The sequence below is a fragment of the Streptopelia decaocto genome (assembly GCF_964273445.1).
Source record: "Streptopelia decaocto genome assembly, chromosome: 1".
Lineage (NCBI taxonomy): Eukaryota > Metazoa > Chordata > Aves > Columbiformes > Columbidae > Streptopelia > Streptopelia decaocto.
In genome coordinates this window covers 119,998,712-120,017,022 of record NC_138663.1, presented here as the reverse complement: position 1 = coordinate 120,017,022, position 18,311 = coordinate 119,998,712, and the positions used below count along the sequence as shown (strand labels likewise).

Sequence of the window (18,311 nt, the reverse complement as noted above, 5' to 3'; positions counted from 1 at the left end):
GTTTACTAACCATATAGGCCAATGAAATGCCCGTCACTATAATAATTACTAGATTTAAAAAAAAATGGTTTTATATGTCTGTAGGTGATTATGATGTTTATGGAGATAGCTATGGACTTTTACATAATGTTTTTCCCCATGTAATCAAAAACAGACAGAAGCATTGAGAAGTATGACTCATAGTGGGATTGTATATTCTCCTTCCTCCTCCACCACTAAAGCTTGAACACGGGGTGTTACTATAACAAGTCCCCACCTGTTACAATCCTGAAAAGGAACAGCCTGTGAGTTTTAAGTAGTACTTTTAGAGAAAATTATATAAAAGAAGCAATGTCGATAATTTTATTTCCCTTTCCCTTTCCTTTCTCTTCCTTTCTTTCACCCTTGTCCTCTTTCTCTCCCTTTCTTTTCTTCCTCTCTTTTTTTCACCTCCTTCTCTCTGCTTTTCTTTCTCTCTTTCTTTTTGTCCATCTCCCCTTTCCTTTTCTTCCTCTTACTTTCTCTGTCTTTTTTTCCTTGGTGAAATTTTATTCTGGTTACATATATCAAATCAGTGTTTCTGTCTTTGCAGGGAGGGGTTGTTGGAAAGAAGCAGTGGGGAATAGATGGCTAGAAAAAAAGTTAGTTTGCATAGTCTTGGGAAGAGACATTCCATGAATAATGCAGAAAACGCAATGATGAGAAACATTTTCGGAAAAAGATTGCTTTGTGAGGTAGACAACTTCATTTATTCCAAAGAAAAGGCAACTCACACATCTTAGCAAATTAGTAGGATTGGCTCAGAATAATAGGTTAAATTACTTCACCTCTCAGCTGTCTCTGATCTTGGGGGCCCAAGGCACATCAGGCCACAGTGAACAATTGGGCAGCCTGACACTAATTTAAAACACAGGCTCAAAGAATTGGTTCACTTCTTAAATCAATTACTGCATCTATCCGGAGACTTTTGTTGGTGAGTTTTATACACGGCAAATAGAATTAGTGAAAAGGACATACGGTGCACACCATTTTTTTTTTTTTCTTGAGCAACAGTTATTATGGGTACAACAGTGAGAAAGATAGAAATACATTCCTGTGTGTGCAAAGTTCAAGTGAGAAGAGGGAATACACAGGCATTTAGGATAGATCTAGTCTTTACCATGTGTACTTACTTAAAGCAGAGAAGGCTCAATCCAGTGCCCATGAAAATCTATGGAAGTCTGCTTTCTGAATTCTCTGGCTACTGTTCTGAGCCCTTCGCGTTACTGTGCATTGAGCATGGTGGATCGTCTTTGAAATTCCTTACACAAAGGAATTGTGTAAGTCTAGTGGTTTGGCTCTGAAGGCTCAGTGAGCAGCTGAATGCAGGTGACAGTTTCTGGGAACCCGCAGAATTATTTATTTATCTATCTGTCTATTTATTTATTTTGATATCTGTCTTCTTGGGAAACACTAATACAGTGGACAGAGATATCCCATTTTGTGGCAATCTAACATTTCTACAGCTGCTCTAGTTTATCACTCCATTTGCCAGCTCTCTCTAAAAGCAGCTCTTCTCTATCCGGATCATCACCAGGAATTCCCACAGAAGTCCCTATAATATTAGTTACTGCTGAAGAAGGAATGAATTCTGTTTATTTGGTATAATTTGGAGCACAGTTTTGATACATTCAGCTTAGGTTTTAAAAATGGTGTGTAGTTACCCAGATGCAGTGTATGCAGGTTACTTAAGAGCACTTTTGTAATAGGAAAAAAAAGGAGCCAACTGCACTGCTTCATGTGTTACATGTCTCTTCACAGGTGGAGCTTACTGGTAATAGCATTTATGAGTACATACATCCTTCTGATCATGATGAGATGACAGCTGTTCTTACTGCTCACCAGCCTCTTCATCCTCACCTCTTACAAGGTACTTGTGTGATCTGTGATCAAACTACCACAGAAAAACTGAAAAAAGTAACAACCCTAGACTGAAATGTGATGAGTTCGTATTTATCTGAAATGAAGCTATGTACGTGAATGGAGGAGAAGCACAAACTTGAAACTGTGATCCAGGATCTTGGTTTATTACAGTAAAGGGAATAAGGTATCCTAGCTTAGATAATACTTTTCATGCCATGGAGTCAATGCAGTTTTAAACAGGTTTTTAGATTTTGCCCAGTGGCCATTTAATCTCATTTGTTTTGTCAACCTCATTTGCTGAGGTTGCAGGAATGTTGCAATGGTCTAGCTGTGCATAGCTGCCGCTATGCAGTCTTAGCAGACAAAAAAAACCCAAAAATCCAAAAAAGAATACATTAGGCAATTGGGAAATAGAAGGACACTTGTAATGTTTTAAAAACAATTGTTAAATTTGAAGCTTGGACAAAAAGCTGGACTTGATACCTTCGTCTGTAGAAAAAGAAAAAGAATGGGGTTTGTAAATGGCCTAGATTTTGAAACTTTCATGAAAAAAGGTGGTCTCTCCAGGAAATCAATGTCCACTTGCCTTGGTACTGGTTCACTGATTGACCAAGATCTCCACACGTCCTGTTCAGGTGTTGCAGATGATGCACCCCCATGTACCCATACGCATGATGCAAAACTAGATGAAGTGTCAGGGAAGACAGCACAACTCTTATTGATTATGTGGACACCTGGATCAGACTGTCCACCCTGACTGCCCAGCTACCACACATAAATATTAGCATAACCTTTTGTGTATTAAGTTGTTACATCGGTGTTGTAACTACTACATAACTAACTATGCTAATCTTTGCTAATCTTTGCGCTATCCTCTTCAGTAGCTTTTCCTTGGAGGCGATTCTTTGAAGTTCAAACTTTAAAATATCAGAAATAATCTGGCTCCATCATCTACAATGTGCTTTCACATGTATTTCAGAATTGCTTAATCAGTTGGACCTCACATCCTGCTAGTTTTTATTTGCCTTCTTAAGGCACAGTCCCTGAAAGCACGAGGACCTTTGGGTTCACACTACAATTTAGTTTAGGATCAGGCATTTTTTTCACAGTCCTGATGTCTGTGTATTTTCTGTACTTGGTGACCTCACCACAGTTCTGACTGCTGTGATTCTATCAGCACAGAACCGTGTACCTTCTGCATGCAGGGAAGTTTAACGTGCCTAGAAGAACATCTACTGCTCTGAGTTGTGTAAATGGAAGAATTATCTTAGCCTCCTTCTCTCCTTCCTCCCCAAACAGGCTGTCTTGAGTACGCCTTGGTGTCTTGAAAAACAAACTCTTATTTTTCTTGGACTCTTCCTGATTCTTCTTGTTACTTGACTATTTCATAGTCTACTCTTTGCCGTCTGGATTTTTTAAAAATATGTTGATTTTTTTAAAAAAAAACCACCATGTTTTTCCTTTTTCCTACCTTACTGATAAGCAGAGAGGTTACCTCTGGTATAACCCCATGACTTTCCATGCGGTTCTGCTGGTATCCAGAATTTCTATTACAGTAAGACATTTTTATACCCACTGTCTTGCCAATGGTGAGAGCCTCCTGGTTTTGTTACTTTTTAATTATTATTATTATTTGTTAGTTGGAATTTTTTTACAAATTTAAAATCATGGTCAACTGGAATTAATTTCTATGTCAAATGCAAATAAACTTGCAGCTTTTCTTGTTCTCTGTTTAGTATCGTGATTCTGGTTTACTAGAAGCAGTGAGACGGCACAATAGTATTGCAGTTCCAGAAGTTGTTTTTTTTCTTCAGAACTAGGTATTGCCTGTTTCTTGCTTACATTTGGATGTATCTGGATGCTTAACTTGCCTTTTAGCATTTGTTTTCTGAAACCATAATGTCTCCCTCCTTTTGACTACTTATGGTCAAATTCTTTATTTCCTTAGCAAATTCTCATCAATGTGAAGTATAATTCTGTTCTGGCTGTGTTTGAAATTGTGTGTGTTTATACACAATTGGATCTGTTAATTTAAGTTCACTTGCAATTGCTTCAGTCTGAAATTCTGCTGATGGTATAATTAGCCTCAGATATATGTTTCATTCTCTGTAGCTTTCTTTACCTTATTCTACATAGATGCTGTTTGTTATTAGCATCAAGCTCTGGTGCAAAGGTAAAGGAAAATTTACTTTGCCATGTGATCCATTTACATAAGTTTTGTTTTGTGTAAAATTTTGTGTAGCAGAGGAAATTGATAAAAACCTCAAAACAACAGCATCTTATTTGGTTTCCTAGACTTGGAGAAGATAAACAAAGGAGTTAAGCTGTGTTCTGGTCTGTATAGGGATTATTTTATGCAAATCTTACTTCCGTACGTCTCTTCACCATAGAATGCCTCGAGCTGGTGTATTAAAATATCCAGAATCTATAGCTAAATCTTCTTAAAATGAACAGAGTGACCAAATATTTATATTTGTCTCCAGTGTACCAGCAGTTCCCTTTTCTGCAGTGTACACATTTCATACATATATACATATATATTGAGGTACAACCTGAAACTACCTGGCCTACAGAAATCAAGGCAGGTTTGCTATTTTTCTTTAGTGAAACCCTGAAACCTACTTAATATGTGACAAGAATGATGTAACTTCTGTCTGTATCTTAGTAGATATTTTGAATATTTAAATAAAACATGGAGTCCTACAAATAATTTAGGACAGAGGGAAGCTGAGTGGAAGTGGATTTATTTTCTAATACAAAAGAAAATAAACCTTTTAAAGATAACTTTTTGTCATTTCAGTTTGATTTTCTCTCTTTTAATTTTTTAAAACATCTCTGAATAATCAAGCCGCTGAGTTAAATAAAAGCTTTCCTTTTATGACATTATTTCATTATAGATCTCTCCAATCTGTGGTATTACTCAGGAGTAAAATCAACATTGCACTGCAGACACAGACATTTATAACACAGATTTACAGCTTGGCTCATGTAACTTTACTTGCTTAAGCGATCTTCAGCTAATTCTCAGATACACCCATAAATTTTTAGTTCAGTTGCTATTTCAGCAGCTGTAACTGGATAAGATCTGTTATGATAGAAATAAAATCCCAAATGTGAACATAAATATCTATACTTTGTGGTATTCTGTTACTGGTATTGAATAACCCAGAGTACAGATTATTTTTGACCTTCAGTCTTTGTAAATTTTGATGCTATTTATTTCTTCATTTGTTTTTAATCTTCCTCATTGTCCTTCATTATTCTCTTCAGACCTTCCCTTGTATCTCCAGTGCTTCATCAGTTCCATAGAAGCTTTTCTGAAAGACCAAACAACATGAGAAAGGTAGAAGCCTTGCAGCTGTTGAGCTCTAGAAATTTTATTTGCATGAGTTTTATTTCTCAGAGAAATGCAAATTATTGCTCACTGAAGCAAATCATACATAGTGTAGATTTCTTTAATGCTCACTGTCACGTTGTTTTTCTTTAGATATTTCAGCCTGGTACTCAAAAAATTATCTGTTAGTTTAAAAGGCATAGGCCTTCTTAAATTGTAACTTTTAAATTTGTTTTTAAGTTTCCTCTGGACTTCCTAAAATTTCAGGTACAACAAGGGCACATCATCAACCATAGAGGGCAGATACTTTGTTTTTTTAAAAGACAGTGACAATTATTGAATAATCACAAGCTTCCAGAAGCCGGGACTTCATAGCAAGATTAAATTTATTAAAATTTAGGAAAATAGATGTTGGTGAACTAGCTGTTTTGTTATCGCTCTTTAGATAAGTCCAATGTGACATTACAGCAAGTTATGGTAAGGAAAGCTTTTGGGGCAAAAAAATGGAAGGCAGCAACTCTGAGAAGCATTTAAAGGTCATAAAGGACAACAGCTCAGTGTGAGCTTCCGTTTGGATGCTGTGGCAAAAAGAGGTATCGGAAAATCCCTGTGCATAATAAGCAGGGCAATAGTGAACAGGAATAGCAAGGATGAATTATTGTATTCTTTATACAGTATTAGTGAAATAGACACTGGATTTTTCTGTGCAATTCTGTTGTCCACTTGAAAAGGCAAATTGGAGAAAGTAGAGAAGAGAGCCACAAAAATGACTGAAGGACTGGAAAGGCTTATAATGAGAGATGAAAGAACACCATCTGTTTGGTTTATCAAAGACAAGATTGGGAGGTGACTATATTACTGTGTGTGCATACTTCCAAAGGAAGAAAATACTGGGAACTATAGAACTGTTTTAGAAGAAAAAACATATCAAGGACCAGTGTATGTGAACTGAAACCACAAAAGCTCAAATTAGAATAAGGCATACATTTATAACTACGAGTTTGATTAACCACAGGAACAAAATACTGAGGGAAGCAGTGGTTTCTTCCTCTTTTGATGTCTTCAGATCAAGGCTGTATGCCTTTATAGAAGATACGCTTTAGGCAAACAGGAGTTACTGAGCTCAGCACAGGAGTAACTGACTGAAGTTTAATCAACTGCAATGTACAGGTTAGACTTATGATCTAATGCTCCTTTCTGGCCTTTAAAGTCTATAAGCTATGGCTCAATGAAAGCCATAAGCTCCACGATCTGTGGAGGCTTTGGAGAATTTCAGCTTTAACTTACAAAGTCTTTAAGCTGCCTTTTTACTTGCATGACCAGCATTGAAAATGTAAAGCAATATGTACTGATCCTTTGCTATGAAAGAAGCCAACAGCTGGACTCTTTCTGAAGATGGCTGTGGTGGGGAAAAATAATAATCTCTCTCACATACACATTAAAAGTAAGGTATCCCTCAGCAAATCACCTCTCATGAGTCTTTAGGCCAGCTTTGCACCAGTTGTAACAAAACAAATCCATTATATTGAACCAGGATGGGATAGCAAAGGAAAAAAAATTGTATATTTTCCAAATGATGTGTGCTGGCTGTGCTCAGATCTCAGATGACTTCACTGACCCTTCATGCCTTTCCAAATCTTGCTTAACATATTTCTGATCTGCAGCATTTTTCTGTGTTCTAGCTTAGTTTTGTACCTGTGAAGCCTTACACCTCAGTTTTGCCACCTGTATCTGTTGCACATCTGATATCAAGATTACTGGGCCTCTGTCCTAAAATATGCCACACAACTAACAGGAATGTGGGAATTGTTTCATGGTGTAGGGCCAAGAAACTGATTTCTTAACATGCAGAGAAGTGGTTTTGATGCATGCTGTGTTTCCTTGAGCATTTACAGCTCCAAAAGCTTTTCTTTTCTGCTTCTTCCAGTAGTGGAACTAATAAACTGGGTCCTCTGGCTGAGATTCCCCTGCTGTGGCAGAAGACAGTCATCTGTCAGGGAGGTTGGCTTCAAAATGTGGGGATGATGTAACAGTAGTTTCTGAATCTTGGAAGACTGCAAGGTTTATGCCTGACTGTAGAGACTCAGTGCATGCTGTGTATCTCCCTTGCTTAGTCCAGGAGACCTAGTAGGTTGTGATGTCATGCAAACTTCTGCCTAGCCAACAACAGCTCCAGAACTTCGTGGAGGCACATGAGGAGTTTGCCCCTTTCCTCACCTCACATAGAGTAACTAATTGTCCATCAGGCTAATAAGTCTAAGCTGATACAGCGCAGCAGCAACGCATTTCAGTACTAGAACGGTGGGGATACAATAATGGCAGCAGACTGTTACAAAGTGCCTTGTCCAGAGGTGACAAGCATTTTGAATGTGTCTGAAATAGCTTTCAGGGACTGGGTGTTGAGGATTGCACCAGGGTTATTGACTACACCCAGCTCCCCCTTATCGTGCCCTGTACAGAAAACAACATACTGACACAAGCTGGGTTGCACATACTGCTGTCAGTCAGGACCTTAAGCCCTCAAATGATGTTGCTGTCAAAGGTGTGTCTGTACCAACTAGTTTTGCAGAAAGTTTTCTGTAACAGTTAGCAGCATTGAGTAGCAGGCTTGTAGCAGTATAGTCACACTTACTAAACCATCTGGAGGTTTTTGGGAAATACCGTACCACCTGAACCATATCTATAAGAATAAAGAAGGAAGTTTTTGTATGAAATATCACGGTAGTGCAAGCTGGGTATGACTAGTCAGTCCGTCTGTCATCGTTGCAACTGAATACAAACAAGCGAGCAAAAGAAGAAATATTTGCACTACAGGCTAACCAAGACAAGCAATTAAGCAATGCTGAGGGGGATTCAGCATTGTGTACTGCTCTTCCCCATCAGACACTGTGTGTCTTTTATTGGTTTCATATGATTTTTCCTGAGATTTGAATCCTTTAAAATGTTGATAGCTTCCCAACTTTTGCTGACTTGTACACCCAGGCATGGTGTACTAAAAGTGGTTTATTATCATTCCCTAAAGCAGACGAAGGAAAAAATGAATACTGTAGTTATTGTAGACAACAACTGGACAATTCTTATATGATTAGTTATAAGCCTAATGTAAGTTACACAAGGAATGTGGAATCACAGAATAACAGAATACTTTGTGTCAGGCTTTCTTCACTCTGGTTGATGCTGTAAGGGCACCATTTCAGTTAGCGAAGAACTATATGCCAGTGCATTATTTTCCTCTCAAGGAAGAACGTCTTCCCTATATACATCTTGTTCAATATTAAAATAAAGGAATAGAAAATTGTACATCTGGAAAGATTTTTTTTTTTACACTAAATATTAAAAAAAATCTAGTAAGTATATAGGCAAAAGACTAATCTTGATAGGAATTTTTTATTTACTTAGAATATTTTATAGGAAAACGATTCTTGAAAGATGATGGTTTAGCATGATGATACTGCTAGTGCTGTTTCTTAGTGTTATTTTAAACCTGAGAAATATAGAAAATATAATTGTTTCGGATATACAAAAGTGGAGAAGAGAGCTGACTGCTGGCACCCCATTCAAAGATTTATTTTTTTTTCTAAATTAAGAGTAAAATATATCAAAAAGAGTGGAGTGTCTCAGACCACAAAAGCTATTGTTTTCCTTTCTGCCTAGTGCCCTGTTGAGTTTCTTCTCTAAGAAAAGTTTGGAAGCATCACTTACATGAGCAAAGGAAAATCTGGGCAAATGCTGGCAAAGAGCTGAGTTTGGATGACAGCAATTATAACAGACACAACTAATCTCTGCAGCACTGGCAGGATTCTGGATGCAGTCAGGACGCAGAACAAAGTGTCAAAACGGGGGGGAAATTTGGGCAGCTCATGCAAGCTTGGAACTTTAGGACCAAGGCTAATAACAGAACTGATTGTTTTCCTACCACAAGCAAGAGCATTACCAGGTCAAATCAAATCAGCCCACAAACTTCAGTTCTCAGCTCAGAATGTGCATAGGAACTTGTTCTCTCTTTCTCTCCCTCTAATTTGTAATTTTGCCATGTAAGGCATTTATATTTTATCAGTCAGCTGGTTCCACTCATTTGCTAAAAGGACAAGCATTCTCAAATATTTAAGCCTGTAACTTGTATGTGTATATATGATGCTGCAGTGTAATAGGGAGCAGGGAAAGTGTGTCCAACTGTTGTGTTTCTTCTTTCTTACTTGGAATCAGTTTCGACCACACATACCAAGGAAGGATAGGGAAATGTTGATTTCATACATCCCTTTGCATGCAATGTTTCACTTTGCAGAACAGTTTTAGTCATAACCTCACTTTTGCACTATGCTTTCTGGCAGAGCAACAATAAAGATGGTCAGTATGTATCAGGCTTACAGCTCTGATGCATCATTTGTCACCAGCTCATCTCCAGGCCTGCCTCTGAACTTGTCATGAGGAAAGTTCACCAAAGATATTTTCAAGCCCTTTCTCATGCTGGCCATATTGGTCAGTCTTGGATTCCCAGCTTCAAGGATTACCTTAATACTGTGTGTGCTATTATGCAAGCATTTCTTTTTAATGCACCATACTGTGCTTTTACCTCTTTTTTTTTTTTTTGTTCTAGAAGTTGGTGTCACCCTATTCAGAATTAAGGGGTAGAAGTTGTGGCATTCTCTCTCCCATGTCTAACAAAAGCTATAGCCTTGTTATGTTCACAAGAGACTAGCCAAGATACTCACATACTCTTTTAGTCAACAACGTGCTGTGTGGAACCCAGATGCTTTCCAGATTACATAATAATAAGAGTAGAACGTGTGTGACCTTATAGTATAGAAGAGGTAAGATGAAAAGAACCAACTGAAAGGGCAAAACCAGGCAGAGTGTTTGGGGCATGGGCAATAAAGTGTTATCTAGACATGAACTTGTGGTATCTGTGTTTCCACCCTGTAAAACAGTCCAGCAGGGACGCAGAGCACAGCTTATCATACATGCATGCCTTGTCTCCAGAAGAACGCACTAGCTTGAGGCAGGAGCATGTCTCCACACAATCTGGATGAGGGGAAAGGTAGAAGCAGGTGACCTTGTGCATAGTGCTTTGGTCTGAATGTGGTTTTTGAGAATAATTTTCATCTCCTACACCTGAGATGAAATTTGACATTGCACCCAAGCTGCCACGTAGAGTGAACGTGAATCATTAGCTGTGTCAAGAACTCCTGATTTTAATGCCACTTCATACCTTTCGTAGTGGCAGATGAAACATACATTCTTAAAACAGCACATGGTACAGCAGGGTGCAGTTCGCAAGCTGAGGTATATTAATTTACAAAGTGGTTCTGCAAAAAAATGATGCCATATTTTGCTAATGTAAAAAATTGTGAGCTTTAGGAAAGAGATACAAAATACTAGCTTTTACCTTAGAGAAAATAAAGGTATGAGAGGTGAAGCTGTGGAAAAAACTTCTATGATCTTTTTCTTCAGTCCACTGTGCATGCAGCTTGGAAACCACAGAATTTTGTGACTGTTTTCTGTCAAAAGAGATGAAAGATGGAGTGGAAAGCAAAGATGAATTTCACAGTTGCACCTCCAGGGATGGACAATTCTGGTTTCCATAAAGCCAACCATAATTTCACAGAAATGCTTGGAGAATCCTGTTTGGCAGTCATGTGCAATATGAGTGAACAAATGCACAAATTCTTTATCCAAAATAGCAAGACTAATTTTCTTTACTATGACATATATTCTGTTTATGAGGGTAAGAAAATACAAATCTGTAAAATACAAACAGGCTATTTTATTCCTGACTAGTGCTTGCAGACAAACTGTACTGCATGATATACTAGGATAAGAAAAGGGATGAATGGGGAAGGCATACTCTGTAGAAATGGTACTCAGTGCTGCGAGAAAGGAAAACATCTTCTGTATTTCCATAGACATACACAGGTTGCTGTGTTTTAGATTTGTGAGGATATTAACATACGGATAAGTTTAGGCTGTGATTTGAATGAAGCCATTTACTCTCTGCCTCATTCATAGCTTTTACTAAATCTACTCAACTACACTATAGCAATGCTTCAGGGAGGAAACCTCTGTAAGGTGACCAGGCAATATAGTAATACATTAGTGGAATAGAAAAACTTCCCTGAATCTGATAAGGGAAACATGGAGTTTGGCTAAAAAATAAACAGTGATACATTTGCAATGGCTATCTTGGACACAGATATGGACTCTGACTTGCAGCGCCTCCCCCTACAAAACTCATTATAAATTATACCTCAATTTTATTAAAATATCTGCTAGTAGACATATTGAAAAAGTCAGGATCTCAGTAACCTCAGTTACATCCTTCCAAAGAATGACAGCAGAAAAGACAGATAAATCTGCTCAAAGTATATAAAAATGTTGACGAAAACTAGTATTTTGTTTGTATCAGTTTTCATTTCCAACTATTACTAATCACGTGGTTGGAGAAAAATGGCAAATCCATGGTAAAAACTGAGAGTCTCACAGGTCATTCTTAAAAATATTTCAATAAAAGTTTGTTGAGCAGTGTGGAGAGAACAATCACTTGCAAATGTTGAACACTGATACAGGGAAAACAAAATCAGAAATTTGCTATTAATGTCATAAATAAATCCAAGTTATAGCAAATATTGGAAGTGGCTGGAATAGAAAAATAGACCTGTGATTGTCTTCCACATAAATGGATAAAGAAAAGCACTATGCCAAAAATGTGAGAGTAAACATTTAGAAAGAACCCTAAAGCTCTGCTTTTCATCTCTAATTCCTGTAGTAGATAAACACAATGTCAATAAGCTCTGGGAAATGCTAAAAGCTGTGCTAAGATGGTTGGTCTGTTTTTCAGGAAGGTATCATCAGAGCCTTTTGAGATATTTAGCAATTTAGAAGTGGGGTTGGAGGTTTCTTTTTAGCTATGGCAGCTATTGAGACATTTTCTTGACCCATCTTCTGAAAAAAAAGCTTGAACAGAAGAATGTAAAATCTTTGAAAATTATTCAACTCACTTATCAAAAGAAGGATCAATTTCCCAATTATTTTAAAGTTGTTTGGGAGAGGGAAACAAGTCACATTCAGGTAAAGAGGGAAAATAGATGCTGACATGGAAAGTAAAGGGGAAGATCGGTAAAGCAGACCCATGCTGCAATGCTTACACCTATAAAGGACAACTGCATTAAAACTTTTCATAGCCATACACAGCTGTTTGTCAGAATTACAGATGGCTATGGCAAACACAAGAGAAGGTGCAATTAAACAGAAAAATTTTGTCATATGTGGTGGACTTGCTGGCATAATAGGTATTTGAAAGAAATGATGCTGAGTAAGAGATAGAACAGTGAAATTTATCATGAGTTGTCACAAAATTTGCCATCTCCATGTGGTGACTGCTCACTTTTTTTGAAACCTCAGGTGGCTGGGAGAGGAGTGGCTGGAGAACAACCCTACAGAAAAGGGTCTGGGGGTGCTGGTTGATGCTTAACTGAGTACGGCCCTGGCAGCCAAGAGGGCAAACCACGTTCTGGGGTGCATCAAACACAGTATAACCAGCTGGTCAAAAGAGGCAATTATCCCACTGTATACAGTGTTGGTGCGGCCTCACCTTGAGTATGGTGTGCAGTTCTGGGCCCCACTGTTTAAGAAGGATGTGAAGATCCTCAAATGCCTCCAGAGGAGGGCAACAAAGCTGGTGAAAGGGCTGGAAGGAATGTTGAGTGAGGAGTAGATAAGGAATCTGGGTTTGTCTAATTTGGAGAAAAGGAGGCTGAGGGGTGACCTCATTGGTCTCTACAGCTTCCTAAGAAGGGGAAGGGGAGAGGAAAGTGCTGATCTCCTCTCCATGCTATTCAGTGACAGGATGTGTGGGAACGGTTCAAAGCTGTGCCAGGGGAGGTTTAGACTGGACGTTAGGAAGCATTTCTCTACCGAGAGCATGATCAAACACTGGAACAGGCTTCATAGAGAGCTGGTCAATTCTCAAGCCTGTCAGTATTTAAGAAGCACTTGTACAATGCCCTTAATAACATGCTTTAATTTTCAGTCAGCCCTAAATTGGTCAGGCAGTTGGCCTAGATTGTCATCATAGGTCCCTTCCAACTGAAATATTCTATTCTATTCTATTCTATTCTATTCTATTCTATTCTATTCTATTCTATTCTATTCTATTCTATTCTATTCTATTCTATTCTATTCTATTCTATTCTATTCTATTCTATTCTATTCTATTCTATTCTATTCTCCTTGTTGTCAGCTTTCCAGTTTTTCAGCTTGCTTTTGGAAGCTGTAGTCAATGGGGCAATATAATATAGGATACCTCCAGCAGTGACAACGGTGAATTTACATATGAGATTGTTTTACTCCAATCTAAAATATCCCCAATACCACACTCTGTCAAGGTACAGTTGTCTCAGTTCCAGGCATGAAGGTGCAGTCGGAAAGTACAGTTTACCATGGGAGACATTGCTATGCTTAATGAAATCTCCTTTGTTTCTTGAAGTTCTAAAAATGCTGTTTTGTAAATACATCAAGTTATATCAGTACAAACACACACAGAGTACACACATGGAGATTACAGTGCTGTAATAGTGTTGTTTTATTTTAATAATAATCTGAAGTACATTTTCATGCAGAGAAATGGGGTTTCTTTTGTTAGAGAGGAAATACCTTTCACATTGGATCTGGTTTTATTTCTTATTCTCCTCTTTCATAAAAGAAAATAAAAGAAAACAAAAAGGCACAAACCCCCACAAACAAAACCAGAGCTGAGCAATAAGTACTTATCAATATCCATAGGGTTTCAATGGATTACTTTTTCTTCTGTGATAGATATGGAAGAGAAAAAACAACAAACATCATTGGGGTTTGTTTGTTTGTTTGTTTTTATGTTAACTCAGATGGAACATCTCCGTTAGGCTTTCTGGTTTACTCAGTAGATTTTTGTCTCTCATCCTTCATTTGCCAATGGCTGCCACTTGTTGCTTTAATCTTTTCTCTATAACAAACAGACATATAGATTTTTATCATTTTCTGGATAGTTAAAGAAAAGGTGTTAACATCACTTACAGTGATGCATTTATATAGCTAACATTTCAGATTAATTAAATACAGTTGTTAACCTTTGGTTATTAGATGGTATTAATACTCTTTAATAATTAGAAAAGCTATTTTCCTTCAGTGTTGCTTATATTCTGGTTCAGTCATAACATTTTACTAGTAATTATTCTTTCTCCAGTTTCATATATGTGTGTTTAACTTACAGTTCTCTCAACCTTTAACTACTTAAGAAGTGGTAGCACCTGACTGGTTTCCTCTTCATTTCAAACCTCTTTTACCTTCTTGATAGCCTAAGATTCTTTTTGTTATTTGTATGTGCTGTGCTTACATGTTTGCTTGAAAAAAACACTAGTGATATCAATAATCACATTACTAGGTCTAAATGCTTCATATTGTTGTATTTTTGCAGTTTTGCAAAACTTAATTCTGATTGATAAAATCACTTAATTCTTATGAATAATTGGTTACGTTCACCTCTTACTTAAGCCTGGAGTGTGTATTTTGCATTTACTGTTTTTCTCTCTTCCCTAATTTGAGACTTTTGCTACATCCCTGGACATCTCCAGTCATTTTGTTTTTAAGGCACGTACTAGCTATTTATGCTACAGGCTTTTTTCCTGCTTTATAAATGAGCTTTCATGCCTACTCTCTTCTCACAATTTTGTGATTAACCTCTGCAGTACGACAGCATGCATTAGCAATCGCTCTTCTCACAGCTCATCTGATTTCTCCTATTTGAATATTCAGCATCTCCCTTTTGCTTGCTAAACCTTTAAGTATCTCATTTTCTTTCTACATTCTCTTCATCAGAGTACACCATCTTACTTGCATCAGGTACAGCCTGGATGACATATTTTAAGTCTTGCATTATATTGATGGATGCGTTAGCATCCTGCAGGACACTTGGGCTCTTTATTTCCCAATCAGCTTTATTATTACCATTTCAGTTGTTGTTTTTTTTTTTTTTTTTGCTTTACTACCCGCTTCTGCTACTTTCAAAGGTATTGGGGAGTCACACTGGCAAAGTTATCACTTAATATGAATATTAATTCACACTGTTTACATTTTTGCGCGCCTGAGTTCTTTATGTGAGGGTTTTGGTCTTACTACTCCTTTACATTTTGCAGTCTCTTGATTTAGTTTGGAGATGGTTTTATTCCCAGCAGATGTGCACAAGCACACGTATGTAGACAGAACCCACCTGTAACAGATCAACATGGACAGCAGAACAGGGCTTTTAGAGGCACCATGTGCACACTGATAGCACTCACATAAGCATGAACAATATGAACAGCCTGGTCCTGCTTTTCCTTGCTGATAGTCAGTCTCAAAACTCGGTATTAGATTTTATACTCATTCACAAACACACACACACACAGAAGGATCTCTCTCTGGTAGCTTTTGTATTCTTCAGCTCCAATCCTGCAAGCAGTATGCCAGACATGATGTAGCACCTGCACATTATTCACTGGGCACATTGACACAACCATTAGCCTTCACAGAATCACAGAATGTTAGGGATTGGAAGGGACCTTAACCAGCCATGTAACAATTCCAGCTGGCTAGTTAAAAATGCTGTGGCACTCTGCATCCTTCTGTGCTAGGGGACATGCTACATTAGTAAATAACTGCATTAAAAGTTGTTACAGCCCCAGACCATCCAGGAATGGTCAGGGTCTCCTTTTGTCTTTCAAACATGTTCTGCTTGACCCACTCCATCCCACCTCCCACCCACAAGTGGCAACTGTCACAGCAACACTGAGCTCCCACACAAACACAAACACTCTCTCTTCATACACACAGGAGGAGGAACACTTATCATGTGTATAATACTTTGGCCTCTTCAGGTAAAAAAGCAGTATGTCACTCAGGGCCTAGAATCTTTTTGGCCACATGGGCCAGCTCTCCTTTTGCTTACTTAAGGCATCCCAATATCAGCTAGCTCAAGCCTCTGAAATGGAAGCTCTCCGATGAGTCCCCAGTTACTCTGTGGGTATGTCTTCACAAGCATGAGATGTAACTGATTTAAGACAATAGTGTTTGTTGGTTCAGGAACACACTACTAAAAAACTAATAATTCAATGATCAATAATTAATAAACACAGCATTATTAAATTACAGTTATATAATTTTGCACTTGATCACACAGAACAACAAAGCTACTGACTATTACTCTTCAGTCTCATAAATCACATGCAGCTACTATTGAATTACAATTCTACCACCCTTACCTTCCCATATGACCTAGTTCTAGGGTGCAACTTTATCCCTCTTTACTCTGTGCTCATACATCACACAGCATCCTTGCCCTTGAATCGTTTTAATCACCCTCCTGGTTTCCCAGGGAGACTGTACCTCCTTACAAGGACTGGTATTCCAGGGGGGATCTCTTGCTTACAATCTACCATCCTGAAATCAGGGAGACAAGACCTCTTCTTAAATAATGAAATAATTACCAATTTTAAATAATAAAGGGAAAATGTTATATCTTAAAGTCTGGGTACTACTCTGGTTTTATAGATACCCGAAGACTACACTGTACATCATAACCTATTCCTGATGGAACAGTGAGTTTAGAGCTGGGTGTTTCTATAGCAGCACCCTAGTCTGCAGTAACATTTAAAAATGAAGGAAAGAGCAAACAGAAGACTTAAGAACAAGTTGCCTGGAAGGAGCTCATTACTGAAGAAGATTCTTTTAGGTCTTGTGGCAGGACATTTGAGAAGTTGTTGTTTCCAATTCCACTAACCATCTCTTTTTATAGAATAATACAAATCACTAAAATTGCAATCAACTCTGTTCATGTCCAAGGAAAGTCTTTGTACCCTCATTACTGTGTGTTATTTATTTTTCTCCCTTGACACTCTTCAAGGGAGAAAGTTACCTTTATTTTGTGTACATGAGACTGCAGCGGAAGGAGACCAAGCACTAGTCTTATGTCGCACAGAAAATCTGTATTGAAGCCATGAATTGCACCAATGTTCCCAACTCCCAGATCCATTCTTTACTCATGAGATCATGCTTCAGCAATAGTAATCTATACTGTATGGCCTCCTCCCACCAAATTGTAAGCATTTGTATTTAAAACTCTATAGTAGATGAGCCAGTTAATTTAAGTGCCTGCTTTTCCCCATATGGATCTGATTTGCATTAGGAAGATGTCCTGGTTTCGGCTGGGATACAGTTAATTTTCTTTCTAGTAGCTGGTATAGTGTTGTGTTTTGGATTTAGAATGAGAAGAATGTTGATAATACACTGATGTTTTGGTTGTTGCTGGGTAGTCAAGGACTTTTCAGCTTCCCATGGTCTGCCCAGTTCACAAGAAGCTGTGAGAAAGCAAAGACAGGACATCTGACCCAGACTGGCCAAAGGAGTATTCCTCAGCGTGTGATGTCATGCTCAGTATATAAACTGGAGTTGTTGGGGGGGCAATTATCACTGCTCAGGAATGAACCGGCTATGGGGTTGTGAGTGGAGAGCAATCGCACTGTACATCACTTGTTTTGTATATCCTATTGTTATTACTATTATTTTATCTTGCTTTTCTGTCCTATTAAACTGTTCTTTTCTCAACCCACGAGGTTCTTTTCCCTTTCCGATTCTCTCCCCCATCCCACCTTAGGCAGGGGGAATTAGTGAGTGGCTGTGTGGTCCTAGTTGCCAGCTGGGGTTAAATGAAGAAAAGAAGATAAATGGAAAGTTCAAATACTTGGGAAGGCTGATGCTAGTTGAGATACACTACATATTGCATTTCTTTTCTGTCCTCACTAAATCCTTTTTCTGTGGCTGTATCTTCAGACCTTTACACTCAGATCTTAATGTAGACAGTTTATTGGTTTCCAGGTAGTAGTCTGAGGCTCAGACCACTGCAGGCTAAGAGGTGTTAATTGGGTGATGGATGCATAAAAATTGGGAACACAACTCAACAGTTAAATCAAATTAAAGCAAGACTCCAACTGATTACAGTAGACTTTGGATCAAACCCTCTGGGGAATTAGGAGATAATACTGTGCAACAAACCTGAAAACCTCTCTGCTTCCCTGATTTTCCTATTCAC

The 18,311-nt window shown here is 38.1% G+C and overlaps 1 protein-coding gene across 2 annotated transcripts in view; it reads left to right on the top strand.

The window, feature by feature from the left end:
* The window catches only part of SIM2 (SIM bHLH transcription factor 2), a 64,360-nt gene that overhangs the window by 18,117 nt on the left and 27,932 nt on the right, over positions 1-18,311 (top strand). For both annotated transcript variants that reach the window (XM_082058728.1, XM_082058729.1), the window contains exon 4: positions 1,780-1,888. In XM_082058728.1, coding sequence (XP_081914854.1) covers positions 1,780-1,888 — 109 coding nt within the window. The remainder of the gene's footprint in view (positions 1-1,779; positions 1,889-18,311) is intronic.